Raw genomic sequence first — 17,320 nt, 5'->3', positions numbered from 1 at the left:
TGTATTCCTATAGATGCTTCCAAACTGCATATGTTTTCAGCCCTCAGCTTAACAATCTGACAAAAGCCAGAGGTCAAGAAGCCATGCCCAATCTAATAATTGCAAATGCCAAAAAATCAGTAAAAAATGTTCTTGCCTAGCAAGTCCTTGATATCTTTGCATAATAGGCCCATCCAAAGGCTCAGCAATTGATAATGCCTCCCCTTCTCTTGATCCCATGAATGAAAAACACTCCGGCAAACAAAGCAATGTGACTCCTGCTTCAACTGCTTCCTGCACTGTCAAATAAACTTCTTGGTTACGAAGACTGTAAATTTGGAATTTGAGAACCCACCAAAAAAAAATCACAATAAAGCAAGCATGTGAGACAGGTCCATTCAAACCACTTCAAAGTCACCTGGATCCCCAGTTTCACCACTTCCTTGGGGCACCATCTGGAAGACTGGATCTCAGAAATCAAGTAAGCAGGTGTATTGAATATCTCAGCTTGAATAAACAATAAGGGATCCTTGCTATGCAGTCCAAATTTTCTAAGTTGCATTCTGACTCTAAGCATTAAGAAAAGTATAAGCCAAAAACAAGCAGCTCTTCACATTGTCCAGAATACAACAGAACCAACACAAGCACTTGTCTTGAGTCCTCTTTCAGATAAGGCATGCATCTAAACATCCACAAGTGGGGGTACCTCCATCCAAAACTTAACTCAAAAAACAAGGCAAGAGCCACAGCCCAATCTGGCATTGCTCCTATCTGCAGATAGGATGGCTCCCAAGCCAAATGAGCAGTGGACTTGCTAGCACTGGAAACCTTCCCCTCAATAATCCTACCAAGCAAGAGGGCCAACCCAGTGGCAAGACACTGGACTTACATAAACACCCATTTAAACATAGATGTCCAACCAAGTGATGCACCTAGTAAGACTTGAAGCCACAAAAGATCTATTAACGTCCTTCGGAGGCCAATATTGAGGTATATGACAAATCAGATAGTTCATTATGTTCCACTTCAAGTATCAATGCCATGAACAAACACAAAATAAAAAAGTAAAAGAAAACTAGACAGGATACTCTGTAAGCTCTTATGACTCATAAGAGCTTTAATTACAACATCAAGTTCCATTACAGGTATAGAGGGTAGCGAAATTCCACTGCAAGTTGTATTTACTTCTAGAAAAGTGAGACGCAAAACTCCCTGATGTTTGCTTTTCCTCCTCAATACACTGCCCAATTACCATTTCTTCACGCTTCTCTAACTTTGGCTAATTGTGTTGAACGATCTTTGAGCTGAAGTGGGGTCAACTCATCTGCTATCCACACTTTTGTCCTTTGTAGGGACCTAGTCTACTTCATCACCGCTATCTTCCCTATCATATGCATGTAGCTAACCTTTGCTTGTGTTCCTTTTGAGATAATGCTAACAGGCTCTCCCAAAACTACAAAAGGGACCACCTTGCTTAATTGTGCTTGTATGACATCTATTTCTAGGATGAAATCTTGTTCCAACTCTAGAGCAAGTTTCTGTTGGGAATAAAGGCTCACCGTGCCTTTACGGTGTTCGGGTGTGAATGCACCCCTACACTCTTGTACTTTGTACTTTACATATTATCTAAACCTGAAGTGGTACACCCTGTCATTGTACCAAATACTGATTGTGTCGTGCTCTCACTCCTTCAACTCACTCTTCCTACTTTGAACTCTGCACTCAGTCTCTGTCCGGTACTCTATCTCAATCCTACCAAGTCGCCCATCAAACTGGTATCAGAGACAGCAAGAAGCAGTTCAAGAGTGCACGCTTCTCAAGGTGGAGTGAATAGATGTGAGCTGGACAGTTGCAGGCTAGGTGAGTAGTCAACTCTGCAATCAGGTCAATGCAACCAGGCAGGTAGCACGTGACCCAAAGGAAGTTGACATGCAAGCAACGGCATGCAGGTCGGAGGCGACAGGCAAAGAGACTGGGAGCAATCAACAGTCGACAAGGTTGCGACAACTGCTGCGCAACTCAACGCTATTTGACAGGCAGGCGGGGCTGATGACACACGCAGACAAGTCAATGCGTCAAGTCCCAGATTCGATGGACGTCCTCTTTTTCATCATTTTTTAATTCCTGCAATTTTTCTTCTCCCCTTTGCCAGACGTTCATATGCACAAGCACAGTGTGCAATTTTGACCCAAAAATTTGGGGCTTTTCCTAGATTTGGGGACTTTGATGCAGGACAAGACAATCGGACTCAAAAAAATGGCACATTTGTCGAGAAATTTTGGGCCTTTTCACATTTTAGCTAATTTTTTTCAATTTCAGTAAAATTTGTGCACGCTGAATCCAAGAAAATTGGGACTTTTTCAAAATTTCTTCAATCTGTGCAACAATTACTTGGTATATGCACTTGGGTACATGTATTGATGCAATTTGGACAGATTTCCTTCTTAAAATTTGGGGCTTTTGACCAACATGGTCAAATTTTGCCGATGAATGCTTTTGGAACAGAAATTGCAATCAAATTTTGGGGATTTCACATGTAATTGGTGCCTTGGCCTCTAAATGTGGCTGTAATTGCTTGTGGAATTCAGCAACAAACACTCTCTAATTCTGAAAATCTATTTGCAGATCTAAAACTTCTGCAATTTCTTGATTTTCACTGCTGGTTGTTACTTACACTGTACCATGGTCACTTGTTGTGACGTTTGGGCTTGCTTTTGGTGACTCTTGAGTCAATTTAGTGCTACAAATTATGGCTGGAAATAGTGACAGCAACAATCTTTTGCACATCAAGAAGCTTGAGGGTGCACATAATTTTGCAATATGGCAAAAACAGTGCTACAATGTCTTGGTGCAGAAGAAACAGGTGAGGCCCATCAAAGCGAAGGGAATAAAACCAGTAGGCATGGAACAAGAAGAGTGAGATGATTTGGATGAGCTTGCACGCTCTACCATTGAGCTCTCAGTGTCAGACAGGAGCGTGCCAAAAATTGAAAGCTCCAAGACTTGGATTTTTCAGGGCTAAAGGTGAATTTCAACTAAATTTAAGTGGAGGACTAGCCAACTATTGAATTTGGGGAATTTCCATCGTCTATGAAGTGGATGAAGGCCAATTAAGTGCCCGAATCAAGGGGCACATTATATTGAAGATTTGTTGGTCACTTTGGACAGCAAGGGAAGTTTGGATTGCGAAGGGGATCAGGAGAATCCCATTGTAAATCAACTTTTTCTTCAATAAAGCTAAAGAAATACCGAAAGGGGCGCCAATTTTGGGGACAATCGGGTGTGTGTTGTCCAAGATCAGTAGGTAAATTTGTATTTTCAGACTTGCATTTATTGTTTGCTACTGTAATTAAGTTGTAATCAGGGATTTATCACCCATCCACGGAAGGAAGGCTGGTTTCATGGTTCCATTGCCAGGATACCATCAAATCCTTTGAATTGGTGGGCCCATGGTACTTGATTGCAACTTGGGACTATTGCATTATTACTGAAATTGTTCTCAACAGTGAATTACAGCAAGCATGTCTTCACATGGTGATCTGGGATCAAGTGGAGAGGAAGTATCACTCCTTGGTCAATCACGTGGTGAAGGGGGAAATGCAATGACTAGTGTTAGGCATGGTTCTCAGCATGGACAGCATGCTGAAAATGTGGGAAATGACCCAAATGTTGGCACTTCAATACATAAAGAGGTTGATGACCAACAAGGGCTGAAGAATTTGATGATAGCTTCAAGGATCAAATGCGTACAGCAGCAAATCTTTTTGCTGAATTGGCAAAGGATCCCACGTTTACTCGATTCTTGAATGCCCCAAAGAAGGACAGCAAAGGCAAAGAGAAAAAGACACCTTCTATAGCTTCGGGACAGCCACAAGAACCGAAGGAAATGCCTAAGCCTTCTTTAGAAGAGCCCACAATGCCTGATGAGAATAAACAGTTGGTATTCGTGGGACAGCAACCGCAAATGCATGGCCAACTTGGTAGTGCCAATACATGGGAACATGGGCAGCAAGGCAATTATGCACATGCAAGCATGGGACAGCAAGGATACTTTGGCAGTGGTACCATTTTTCATGCTATGATTGGACAGGCACCGTACACTGTATGGCACAAATCCCTATGATATGCAGCCCAGGTAATGCAAGTGGAATGCCTAACTCCATGTATGGCAGCATAAGCATGATGCTTGGGGCACAACGCGGGACATATGGATATGTATCGGCACCCCCAGAAACTGTTGAAGCACAAGGATTTGGTGTTGGTCATGTAGGTGCTTCATATAGTGCTGGTTTTTATGCAAATACAACCAATGCATCCTTTTTGGAGTAACCCATTTATGATAACTTGACTCCCATAGGTCCGCCAAAGGACTATGATGATGGTGGCAAAGCGTGAAGTTTGAGCCTTTCAGTGGTACACAAGATAGGCTGTAAGCACTTGTTTTTATTCAGCAGTTTGATGCAACCTATTCTAGAGGCAACTTCACAAAGGCATCTAATGTACGCAAGGCAGCCACATTTTTGAAGGGGAATGCCCAAATTGGTTGACAAATACCCTTGAAGTAGACATTATGACAGCTTGGAACTAGTTGAATTCCAAAGATTGCAAAAACTTGGATTAGTATAATAAGAAGTTTTGGGATGCATTGCTGCCAGTTACTTCTTATCGCACAGTACCCCTCCATGAGTAGGTGGAAAAGTATATTTGTGGTTTTCCAAAGGGTATTCGGGATTTTGCATTAAGTCCACAGCATGTCTCAACTTATAGAAATTGCTACTACAACCGACACATTGCTGCATGAAAAGTGTAAAGAAAAATACCCTAACACAGAAACATAAACAGAAACCGTACGACAAAGCACAGACTGATAAAAAGAACATAGTTAGGATTAGGATTAGAGTAACTCAGAGACAATGAACACCGCGAATAAATGAAATGATATGACTACTAATAATATGATGCTCATACAACAAACACACTATGCAATGAATGAATACTGAACCTCAAACTCCTGTATCTCTAGGATTAGGGCAAGGGTAATGAGCTGGAGAGTGTGTCGTACTCCGAACGGATCCCCAATCGCAGCAAGGCAGCCTCTGGATGTCGAACACCAGCAAATGCAGCAGTGAGAAGCTGAATCTGATGCAGACAACAGTGAGGAGAAAGAAAGACTAAAAACGGAGCTTGTAGGAGAGAGAAAGACTAAAAACGTAGGCAGGATAGCCTAGAGGAGAGAGAAATACTAAAAACGGAGCCTACAAGAGAGAGAGAGAGACTAAAAACGCAGGCAGGACAGCTTGCAAGAGAGAGAAAGACTGCAGCGACTGCAGACAAAAGAGAGAAAACTATCAGGGCGACAGCTAGAGCCTGCAAACGCAGCAGTTTGCTAGCGTGGCAGGCTGTACGACAGCACTGCAGATGAACAACAGTCCATCACCAAGCAGAAACAGCTGCAATCAGCGTGTGGAGAGCTGGAAACAAGCGCCAGACTGTAGGGAACAATGATGCACAGCAAGGGCTAAGATGTCTTCCGTGTCCGGGGTGTGGGCAGCAAATTGGTAACACTTGAAACCTGCAAAAACAAGATTGTAAAAGAGTGGAGGACTAGCTGCCAATTTATAGAAAATTAGGGTTCTAGATTCTTAACTTTCTCAATCCGCTCCGCGTTTTAGGGTTTTGGCTAAAATAAGCCTAAAATAAGCATGTTTTGGGGTTGTGTAAGTGGCTAAGTGCATTTCTTAGCACAACACTCCCTCTCAGGCCCAAAATAGGGCGAGAAAAGTAGGCCAGCCTAAATTTTGATTTACCCCAAGGCGTCCCATCCCAAAGTAGCCAGGGCATCGGACAAAAGGTACACATCAGCTGCCCAGTGGCCTACCAAGACTACAGAGGCGATGGATATCTTACCAAGGGAGCCCAAGTGATCACCCGAGAGAGGTCTGGGCATCGGACCAAGGGTGCTCATCAGCTACCCAAGGGCCTACAAAGGCGGATGGAATCAACAATGGACTTTTTTTTTTAAGTGTTTTGAAAACACATAACTAATATAGGGGCAACGGCTGATTAAGTGACAGATAGAAAAAGATAAAGAGAGTTTTAAACCCAAGTTATTCACAAAACTAGCAAGCCAATCCCTCGCACTAACGAGGATAAGTACCTAAGGATGATAAAAGTGAGTGTATGTACCAATCATGTGTTGAATATGTGAGAGGCAAAAAAAACGGTGGGCTTAGCAAGACAAGCAAAGCAAGCAAGCAAGCAAGGATAGGAAAACTGCCGTGTTATGCTATGAATATGGTGGATCCTAGAGTCGACCATTCCAAAAGACCGAAAAGGGATAAATATGCACAGATGTATGTTGACATGAACAGAATGTCAATGCATAGGGTAATGCAAAGGGAGATGCAAGATGTCATGCTCATGCAATATGCTATGCAACGGTGCCACTGGAACAGTGCCCTCGCAAGGGAAGTGTTCACTTGTCCAAGTGCCCTTTTACAATCAGGTCATCCTTATAGTGCAGATGAAGTTACAAATGCCCATAATACAATACAAAAGAATAAGTGAATGTAATGTCTAAAAAACTGTAAGCATCATCACTGTCACGATCAAGAGTAGAAGCCGCCCCCTCTCAAACTGGAAGGGAAAGCAAGAGGGAAGCACCTCTTCCCATCAAGCTGAAGAAGTAGGGGACAGTGTATCCAAGCCGATCCTGGGTAGCAAGTACTAAAGAACCGGCCGGTTGACCGCTTTGGTCAAGATATCTGTGAAATTATCTGATGAAGGCACAAACTCTAGGCGAATAGTGCCTAGCTCAACCTGCTCTCTGGAAAAGTGAAAGTGGACTCCCACATGCTGTGTCCATGGTGTGATGATCGGACTGCCCACAAGGGCAATGGCACTCTGGTTGTTGCAGTAGACAACTGTGGTTGAGTCATATGGAAAATAAAGCGCTGCCAGTAAACTCCTCAAATAGATGGCCTCCGTAACGCCATCAAAGAGAGCCCAATACTCAGCCTCGACCGTGGAAGCCGCCACCGTCTCTTGCTTACGGCTGAACCAAGAAATGGGAGCCGTGCCCAAGGTAAAGAGGTAGCCGCCATGGGAATGCCGAGTGTCAAGATCTCCTACCCAATCATAATCAATGTACCCCTGCAAACATAAACTAGAACCATATGTCAAGCCATAAGAAAAAGTACACCGCAAATAACGCAACACACAAAGGCATGCAATCCAATGTGACATCCTAGGTACTGTGAAACACTAACTGAGTATGCTAACTAAGTAAGCTAAATCTAGCCTAGTGTGAATTAACCAAAAAAGTTTTCCTACAACAGAATGATAGATGTGTGCATCGAAGGGCTGTCCTAGGATATCCTTCGACAAGTGGACAGTAGGATCAATAGGCATGGCCACTAGCCGTGTCTGATCCGAAGTGTACTGCTCCACAAGTTGAAGTGCGTACTTCTGTTGTGACACAAAAATACATCCTCCAGAACAAACTACCTCCATCCCCAAAAAATAAGACAACAAACCAAGGTCTGTCATTTCAAATGTAGCTTTAAGCTTAGCCTTAATTTCCGCTGTGGCACCAGAATCTGAAGATGTGATAAGTAAGTCATCAACATATAGCAAGATATAGCTAACCCCCTCTAGAGTGGATCGAACATATAAGTTCGGGTCATAAGGAGTAGAATGGTATCCATGAGTCTGTAAGAACTCGTCCATTGTATGGAACCAAGACCGCGACGCTTGCTTTAGTCCAAAAAGAGCTTTTTGCAAGCGGAATACCGTATCCCTAGGGTTCCCTAAGGAAAAGCCCGGTGGCTGCTCCACATAGACTTCCTCCTCCAAGTATCCGTTCAAGAAGACATTCTTGACATCCATCTGATGTATCGGCCGCCCGTGGTGTGCAGCGAGCACGAGTAGCAACCAAAAGAAAGTCAACCGTGCAGTAGGGGCAAAGGTCTCTTCATAATCAATGCTGTGCTTCTATCGAAACCCTTGCACTACAAGGCGAGCCTTGTACTTGTCTAAAGCCCCATCAGCTTTTAGCTTTGTCCGAAAAATCCACTTTGTCCCTATGACTTTCTTGTGGCTCAAATGATCCACCAATGTCCAAGTCTCATTTCGGTCAATACTCTCTAGCTCCCTTTTCATGGCCTCTCTCCATTAAGGGTGTTGAAGAACCTTCTACCAGGTATTCGGCTCAGAATGCGCTATGTAATTAGCTGTAAACAACGATGCAAATGATGCCTGAGGAGCAAGCCGAGCAAATCTTCTAGGTCTCTCCGGAGTGGAATCCGGTGGTAGGATCCCCGAATCCCGCATGGTCTGCTAGTACCAACGAGGTAACGGGTCTCGCGAAGAGGGCCTGGGAGGTGAAGAAACTACGGGAATGTCAGGAGCAGGAAGTAGACCAGGCTCAGTAGGTACGATCTTTGATCATGTGGAAGAAGGAAGCGGATCAGAATCCGGTGCAGAAGACTGCACAATATCCCTCTCGTCAAAGACAACATCCCGCCTAACAATTACCTTGTTTGTCCGAGGATCGAACAAACGATAGGCTTTCGCTTCATAGGAATAATCCACAAAAATAATAAGATCAGCTTAGGGAGTAAGCTTTCCTATCTTGTCATCACACATGTGAATGCAAGCACAACACCCGAAGACTCTGAAATGGGAAATAACAAGCCGAGAGCCAAAAAATGCCTCATACGAGGTCTTCTGAGAAAGAGCTGCAGTCGAGCACCGGTTGACGATGTACACCGAAGTGTTAACAGCCTCGACCCAAAGGTGCTCAGAAAGCTCTGCTGCGAACAGCATAGAGCATGCCATTTCCATGACTATGTGATTCCTACGCTCTACGACTCCATTCTGAGAAGGAGAATTGGTAAAGGTAAGCTGGCGAGAAATGCCATGCTTCTGTAGAAACTCGAAAAACTCATGGGAGATAAACTCACCACCGCTATCACTCCTTATGGACCCAATACAACGACCAGTTTGGTTATGAACCAGCAGCACCCAAGCAGAAAAATATATAAAAGCATCTGACTTATGCTTGAGAAAGTACACCCACATAATCGAGAATGATCATCCACTATCAAAAAGAAGTATTGTGTGCCGTTCAAAGCAGCAGTGGATGTCGACCCACAAAGATCAACGTGAATCAATCTAAGAGGCTCCTCAGCTCTATGTGTAGACTGCTGAGGAAATGGGGTACAGTGCTACTTCTCGAGTTGACAAGCTTCACAGACATCTCGAGCTAGCTTCAGGCGTGGAAGACCCTCGACTAGCTCACGGCATGACAACTCATAAAGTGAGTCATAACCAAGATGCCCTAAGTGAAAATGCCAAAGACGCTCATTGTACGTAGGCTCCGGAGATGTGGCTAAGGCCTAGAAGCTATGAAACACAGAGCCTTTGGCGGTCGGCTCAGTCAAAAAGTGTGTCATGTGGTATAGGCCATTAGGTTGTGCCTCACCGCGAGCAATGTCTAAACCAGTCAGAGAGACAAGGAGCTCGACTGTGGTCGCTGTAAAGAAAACTGCTCGTCCCAACCGGCAAAGCTGCTAAATAGATAACAAGTTCACCCCAAGCTAAGGGACACGATATACATTGTCCAGCAAAGCCAGATCCAAACCCTTGTCAGTGGCAAAACTGACGCAACCTTGAGCCTGAATCTTAACCGAGGAGTGGTTTTCTACACGGACCCGCGCGGCTACAGGGTCTCAGGTACGGAAAATGTCCTCTATAGGAGTCATGTGATGTGTAGCTCCGCTGTCCACAATCCAAATTGGAGTTGAAGTGCTCGGCCATGACGAGTGGGCCTCTGCAGTAACCTCGGCGGGAGGCAACTTACAGATGTGGACGAGACTCGCATCTGATATCTCTATAGAGATGATATGGGCCTTTGCAAACCAGTTAGTCAAGCCCTCTGGAGTTGAGAACGTTGTCGACTGAGATGACTGTGCGGTGGCAGTGTGAGTCTGACCTTTAAACTACCCCTTGCCATCACCCTACCTCCCCTGCAACGGGTTGCCCGACTGAGGAGCGGGGGTCTGAGACTTAGGTTTTGGTGCTATGTCTCGTGCCTTTGATCGACACTCGTCGTCAAATTGGCCAGCCTTTTGCCTTTTGATAATGTTGACAATACCTATTCTTTTTAGGTACATTTTGCCACCCAGGTTTGAGTTGTGACTGGGAGTTTCCTTGAGAATCCCCAGATTGATTTAGCTTTTGAGTTTGATTTTGATTTTGAGCGGAGGTTTGGTTTGGTTTGCCCTTCCCTTGTCGCTCTTGCTGAGAATGATCAAAAAGAGCTCCCTCTGAAGAGGAATTCATATGAAACTGATCGAACAACCGTGCGTAACACAACAGCTGACACTCAAATTCATAGAATGTAGGCATGGTAGACTTTGAAACTATTCCTTCCATAAAATTGAAGTATTTCTTAGGGAGTTTATTTAGGAACAATGTGACCTGATCATCAAAGGACTTGAGAGTCCCAGTAGTGGAGAATTCAGCGAGAAGACGCCGATACTCAGCCAACTTGACTTTCAAGTCATCCCGGTCAATGATTTTGAAAAGCTGAAGCTCATCGTTAAGATTAATACGACAGGTTCTATCTCGAGCCGCAAAGCAGTAAGTCAAGTATGCCCATCGCTCTGACGCTAAGTCAAAATGCTGAAGCTGAGAATGAAACTCTAGCAATAAGCCCTGCATCATCTCAACAATAGCGGAGGCATTCCTAGCCTTCCATGAGCGGACGATCTCGTATGGAACAAATGCGGGATCGAGTTGGAGTTCCAACCCCTGCACTAGATCCCATAGATTCTGTGAATCAAGGACATGTCTCATCAAATTCGACAAAATAGTAAAGTTTGACCCGTTAAAACGAGTCTTGTCATTAAATCCATTCTTGGCAAAAGATGAGCTAGAACCATGAGGTGTCGGGTGGGTGGAGTAAGATGATGGTGGGAAAGATGGTGGAGGTGAGAGTGTCTGATAAGAGTATGAAGGAAGGGGAAGAGGTGAGTAGGCAGAAGTAGGCTGTGAGTGTCCAATGAGTGCCAATTGATGCGGAGGCACTGGAACATGAATGTTTCCATAAGGTGCCGGTGTAGGTGGAGGCATTGGGACACAGTAGCCTTGTCCAAAGTAAGGCTGAGACACAATATTATGACCAGAAGGTCCACTAGGCAATGCCATGGAGGCAAACTGTGGAGGCAACTGATCCACACTCGAGAGAGACTGAGTGGGATACCCACGCTACAATGATCCTGAAAGTGTGTATGAGGTAGGTGGAACACCACCCAGCTGAGGGAAGGATGAGGTCCTAAAGGATGTGACTATGTTTCCATAACCCCCTGGAGTAATGTGCGGTGCGACATGAGGTTTCTGAAATGGAAATGTAAATGGTGTAAACAGAAGTGGTGAAGCAGCGGAAGAATATGGTGGGATGGGTGGGTTTTGAAAGTGTGGTGTATGAGGTGCAGATTCTTTTTGTTCATTTTTATCATTTAAAGACTGAAAATGAAACTGTAAAGATGATGATACACCATGTAATGAAGTGAAAGAAACACCAAATTCAATCTCATTATGTGAAGTAGACGGAAAAGAATGAAGGACAGAAGAAGAGTTACCTTGCTTTTTCTTTTAATCCCCGCGACGTGTGTTAACATATAAGAATTGGTCCTCTAGAGGACCTTTTCCGTAGTCAACAGACTGGACTCTTTCTTCCACATGATCTCTACCAATATATTGCAAAACAGAAAAGATAAAAGAAGGCACAAAAGACCAATCAAAAGTACCTTGCACCGAAAAGGACGAAAGAGTCTGAAAAAATGGAACATACTCCGGACCTTACTCTCCAAGAGGAGGGCCCATCCCTAATGGAGGTCTCAACGGCCCTGCAATATCATCAGACTTGCGCGCAACATCTGAAAAGTGAAATCTATGCATACCTTCATTTAGAAGATTTTCTTTAAGGGCAATCCTTCGGTCGAGCTCCTCAATCTTCTTTTGTCGATAGGCTATGATCAATTTATATTTCTCACAGGTCAACTTGTCTATCTTTTCTTCGTGTACTCAGATGTTTCTCCCACCATGTCGGAACTTTGTGGAGCAAGCTGAGCAATATGTTGTTGATTCAAACTTTGCTAATCTTTATGATCAGCTTTGTAATGGCCAAAGGCATGGACACTTTGTGTAAGAGATAGATTTCTGATGATGCATGTATTGAGCTAAAAATGCATTAGCTTTCCATAAACAGCCCCAAAACTTGCTTAATTAATGAAGAAACCTAGTTTATTTAAAAGAAACGCGATCCTAGAGAGTTTATGTGTCCCATAAGCACAAACCCACTTGGGAGGGCCCAAACTTTCTATAAATACGTATGCTGCCCTCCATTCAGCCAACAATCTCGTTTTTGCACATTTCAGGTGTTTCAGCTTGCTGCCCACACCCTGTTCGCGGAGGGCATCTCTACCAAAGCTGTCCATTGATGTCTACATCCGTTGGCACCTGATTTCCAGCCCTCTTCTCGCAGTTTGGAGCTGCTCCTAGCCAGGTGATTGCTGTTCCTGCACAGACCTGCTGCCGTATTGCCTGCCACGTCATCTGCAGCCTGCATTTGGCAGTTTTCTCTCTCCTCCAGCTGTCGCCCAACTTCTCCACGCTGTTGCCAAGCTGTCTAGCCTGAGTTTGTCAGATTTCTCTCTCCTGCAGGCTGTTATGCCTGCGTTTTTAGTCTTTCTCTCTCCCGCAGCCTGCATTTTTAGTATTTTTCTCTCCTCACTGCCGTTTGCATCAGATCTATCTTCTCATTGTTGCATTTGCCAGTGTTCGACATCCGAAGGCTACCTTGCTGCGATTCGGAATCCGTTCTCAGAGTACGACACACTCTCCAGTTCATTACCCCCGCCCTGATCCTTGAGATACAGGAGTTTGAGGTTCAATATTCATTCACTGCATAGTGTGTTTGCTGCATGAGCATTGTATATTCAACAGTTATATCACTTCAGTTATTTTCTGTGTTCATTGTCTCTAAGTTACCCTAACCCTAACTAAGTTCTTTTATCAATCTGTGCTTTGTCGTATGATTGTTATTTGTGTTTCTGTGTCAGAGTATTTCTTTACAGCATGGACGACCGTGTGTCACAAAGCAGTTAAGACCTAGAGTTATCACTAAAAGTCATGTTGCTCTGTATGCAAGATATAGAGATATTGATGCCACGGTCAAGGCAATGGAGCATTTCTTTTATTGGCCAGATTTGAGGTATGATGTAGAACAGTTTGTTAAGACATGCATCGTATGCCAAAAGGTAAAGCATGATAGGCAAAAGATGTCGGATTTGTTGCAGCCCTTGCCTATTCCAAATAGGCCTTGGCAGAGCATTGTGATGGACTTTATTTTTTAGCTTCCTAAGACACCTACAAGGAATGATGGATATGGACTATCATTTGCAAGTTTAGCGAACAAGCCCATTTCATTCCAGTGAGGAAGAAAATTAAGGCTGATCATATGGCACAATTGTTTTTGCAGCACATCTTTGAGTATCATGGTATGCCAGAGTCGATCATTAGTGATCGAGACCCCCGGATGACCAGTTTATTTTGGAAGGGCTTTTTTGAAAATATGGGTGCCACACTAAAATCCCTCCATCCGCAAACAAATGGTCAGTCTAAGGAAGCAAATTCCACAGTGTTAGATCTTTTGAGGTGCTATGTTTCAAACCACAAAACACAGTGGGAGTAGTATTTGCCCTTGGTTGTGTTTACTTACAACACAGTGTGTAGATCTACGGGCAAAGCTTCATTTGAGGTGGTAGAGGGTGGTAAGAAAGTACCCCCTATTTTACACACAAAAGATAAGATCTTTGAGTTTAATCACTATGTGGAAAGCATGGATGCAACTTATCAGAAGGTAAAGTATGGGCTTCAAAGATCACAAGATAAGCAAAAGAGAGCAGCTAATCGTCATAGGCGTGCTTCGCACTTTGCAGAGGGCGATTATGTATTGCTGCCTTTTGAAAAGGCGCCGCTGAAAAAGATGAAGGGCAAAGAGCGATTGTATCCAAAGCTATCTATGAGATACTATGGGCCATTTCAAGTGTTGGAGAGAATCAATGATGCATGCTATATGCTAAAATTGCCTTCACACTGGCGGATACACAATGCCTTTCATGTCAGTTTGTTGAGGCCTTTTCATGGTGTTGTGCCAGAGGATACGTCTGCTGAAATTCAGCCTAAGGTTGAGAAGCTGGATGAGATTTTGGTACCTGAGCAGATTTTGGCACATAAGGAAAGAAAAGTCAAATGTAAAGTTTCCAGAAGATACTTGGTGACATTTTAGAATTATTCACCAATGGATGCCAAATGGATGGAAGAGAATGACTTGGCAGACCATCTTCAGTTGTTGCAACTTTATCTAGATGCCTTTCAGTTAGAGCTGACTTTAGTTCAAGCTCCGTCAGATTCAGCAAAGCAAGGGTCGAGAATATTGCTTGATGCTCAAGGGGGAGGTAGCACTTCCACTCCTCCAATTATGGACACCACTCATATGTAGTGGATCTCAGATGTATTCAGCATGCATCCAAGGTATTGCACTGACAATATATTTGCCATGAGGTCACTACTTATTGTACTAGTCACTGTAAGATGTATACAGATGAGTATGAGTTTCACCCAGGCACTGGAACTATACTTTTGCATCAGCTTATGATCAATTTGGCATGAATTTCGCCTCAATTTTGAGACAAAAATTCAGATCATTTTCAGATCCGTTTTTTATCCGCTTGAGAACCGTCTATGGTCACTTTTTGGATCGGTTTTGCATCAGTTTTTGCCTTAATTGCTGGTCAGTTTTTGCAATGAGTTTGTGATCAGTTTGGGGCCCCACATTTGCAGCAATTTGTGATCAGTTCTCACATCAGCAAGTGATCAATTTATGATCAAATTATGCTCAGTTTTCAATGACTACATCCAGTTGCATGGACAACAACATGTCTTATGATGCCATTGATGTTTCAACCATGGTTTATGCTTGGTTATGCTATGCTATGGTTTGATTTTGCCAGATGAGTTGAGCTCATGAGAAATAGACATGTCACATGATAATCTGACAATGTTTTTGAGATTCTTTGTGAGTCTTATGTTATGTTATATTGATTGGTAATTTTCAGCATATCTTGGGCATATGGAATGGTTGAACAGCAATATGCAATGTTGCATTAACTATGATACCCTAAGGAAATTCCATTGTAGTACTTTGCTTTTGATACGTTTCACAGTGCAATTGAGGACAATTGCAAGGATTTTAAGGGGGATGGCTGTCATGAGGACATGTATTTTTGAAACCTCACTTAACATGTGGATTAATTTTTAATCGCATGATTAAATAAATGTTGTAAATGTGAGCTATAATTGGGTTGGGGTTAGAGTAAATTTTACGTGCCCGGAACCCGAGAAAATCATGGTATGTCAAAGCCAAAAGTTGCTATAAGTTATCCCGCACAGATACTTGGTGGTATCTAGTGCCAATTTTTGTCCTAGGTCATTCATTTGGCCATGAGTGTCAGTTAGTGACACTAGAGAAGTGGCGTTTAATGGTACTTAACGTCAATCTTACGGTCAAAGATGGTACAGAGATACTCAAAAACGGAAGTTGCCTAGCTAATTTAATTATTGGCCAGTCATATTATTTTTCAAGGCATCGTAATAATTATTAGATTAATTTTCAATATTTAAAGACTAAAAATTAATATTTAATTATGGATAATGCTAGAAAACCATTTGGGAAGGCTACCACTTGTCAGAAATGCCCATGCAAGACTAAAAAAATCTTTAGAGATTGGAGAGAGGCATTTTTAGTGGATTCAGCCCGGAAGAAAGAGGGAGGAGATGTTGCTGGTCTGATTTGCAGCCATTGGAGGACCTTCTAAGGCAGCCAAGGCAAGAGAAGATCAATCAACAAGTGACAGCATCTACATACTGTTGAGACAGCGTAGCAGCAGTAAATGATTGATTTTCTTCAGTTATTTTCATCTACAAGCTGTTATGACAGGGCAGCAGCTGCATTTGACTGATTTTCAGTCATTCTTCGCGACAAAACTCTAAATTTTATATCTCTACAGCTTTCTCTCTCATCTCCCAGCCATTTCATAACCTTGCTTCGAAGATCTCAGCCTTTGGACCCTTAGATGCTGAGAAATTGCAAATTATTCTGCTGTAAACCCTAAATTGCAGCAAAAATTAGGGTTTAGCAGCAACCTCAGGAAGCGTGTCAGAAATTGGAAACTCCAAGACTTCGATTTTTCAGGGCTAAAGGTGAATTTCAGCAAAATTCAAGTGGAGGACTAACCAGCCATTGAATTTGGGGCATTTCCATCGTCTATGAAGTGGGTGAAGGCCAATTAAGTGTCCGAATCAAGGGGCAAAATAGATTGAAAACTTGCTGGTCACTTTGGACAGCAAGGGAAGTTTGGATTGCGAAGGGGATCGGGAGAATCCCATTGCAAATCAACTTTTTCTTCAATAAAGCTAAAGAAATACCAAAAGGGACGCCAATTTTGGGGCCAATCGGGTGTGCATTGTCCAAGACCAGAAGGTAAATTTGTATTTTCAGACTTGCATTTATTGTTTACTGCTGTAATTAAGTTATAATCAAGGATTTACCACCCATCCATGGAAGGAAGGCTAGTTTCAGACTCCTTGAAGCAAAGTTTACACAATAGCTTTGATATGAAGGATCTTAATGAGACCAATCACATTCTTGGCATGCGTATACTCAGGGACAGATCGAAGGGTCTTCTTTATCTGTCACAGCAGGAGTATGTCACTAAGATTTTGCAACGTTTTAATATGGAGGGGGGAGAAAGCCATTGATGTACCATTGCCTCCATATGTGAAACATAGTGCAAATGACAGCCCTACATCTGATGATGTAAAGGGTGAAATGGCCAAGATACCTTATGCTTCAGCTCTTGGTAGCTTGATATACGCTATGGTTGCTACATGTCCTAACATTGCATTTACAATGGGAGTGTAAACGCCCCGAACAATGTAGTATGCTTAACAATTATGATATTCGCTTGTTTTCGAGATTTAATATAATGGATACAAATTCTGTTTCTATAGAGTTTACACTACATTGTTCGGGGCGTTTACAGAGGTATCAGAGCTTTGGCTCGGTCCTCACCCCAACACTGGTAGTGCTTACAATTATAAGTTTGTTTGTTTTCAGCCCTTGCATAGAGTGCTTGAGCATATTTTTCTATAGAGTTGTGACAGGGAGTGGTTAGCAGATGCATGGCATATCCTGGCAAAAAGCATTGTGGGA

General features: G+C 43.1%; 1 protein-coding gene across 3 annotated transcripts in view; it reads right to left on the bottom strand.

The window, feature by feature from the left end:
• Positions 1-17,320, bottom strand: part of LOC148011105 (Nitrilase/cyanide hydratase and apolipoprotein N-acyltransferase family protein) — a 140,195-nt gene that overhangs the window by 107,471 nt on the left and 15,404 nt on the right. For 2 of the 3 annotated variants that reach the window (XM_087671131.1, XM_087671132.1), the window contains exon 2: positions 137-278. In XM_087671131.1, coding sequence (XP_087527257.1) covers positions 137-278 — 142 coding nt within the window. The remainder of the gene's footprint in view (positions 1-136; positions 279-17,320) is intronic. The other variant, XM_087671130.1, reaches the window with a different exon arrangement.

This window comes from Lygodium microphyllum, chromosome 29 (genome assembly GCF_053477565.2).
Source record: "Lygodium microphyllum isolate KBCC chromosome 29, Lygodium_microphyllum_v1.1.10, whole genome shotgun sequence".
Lineage (NCBI taxonomy): Eukaryota > Viridiplantae > Streptophyta > Polypodiopsida > Schizaeales > Lygodiaceae > Lygodium > Lygodium microphyllum.
Note: the sequence above shows the minus strand (reverse complement) of the source record. Positions and strands in the feature narration are given on the sequence as shown.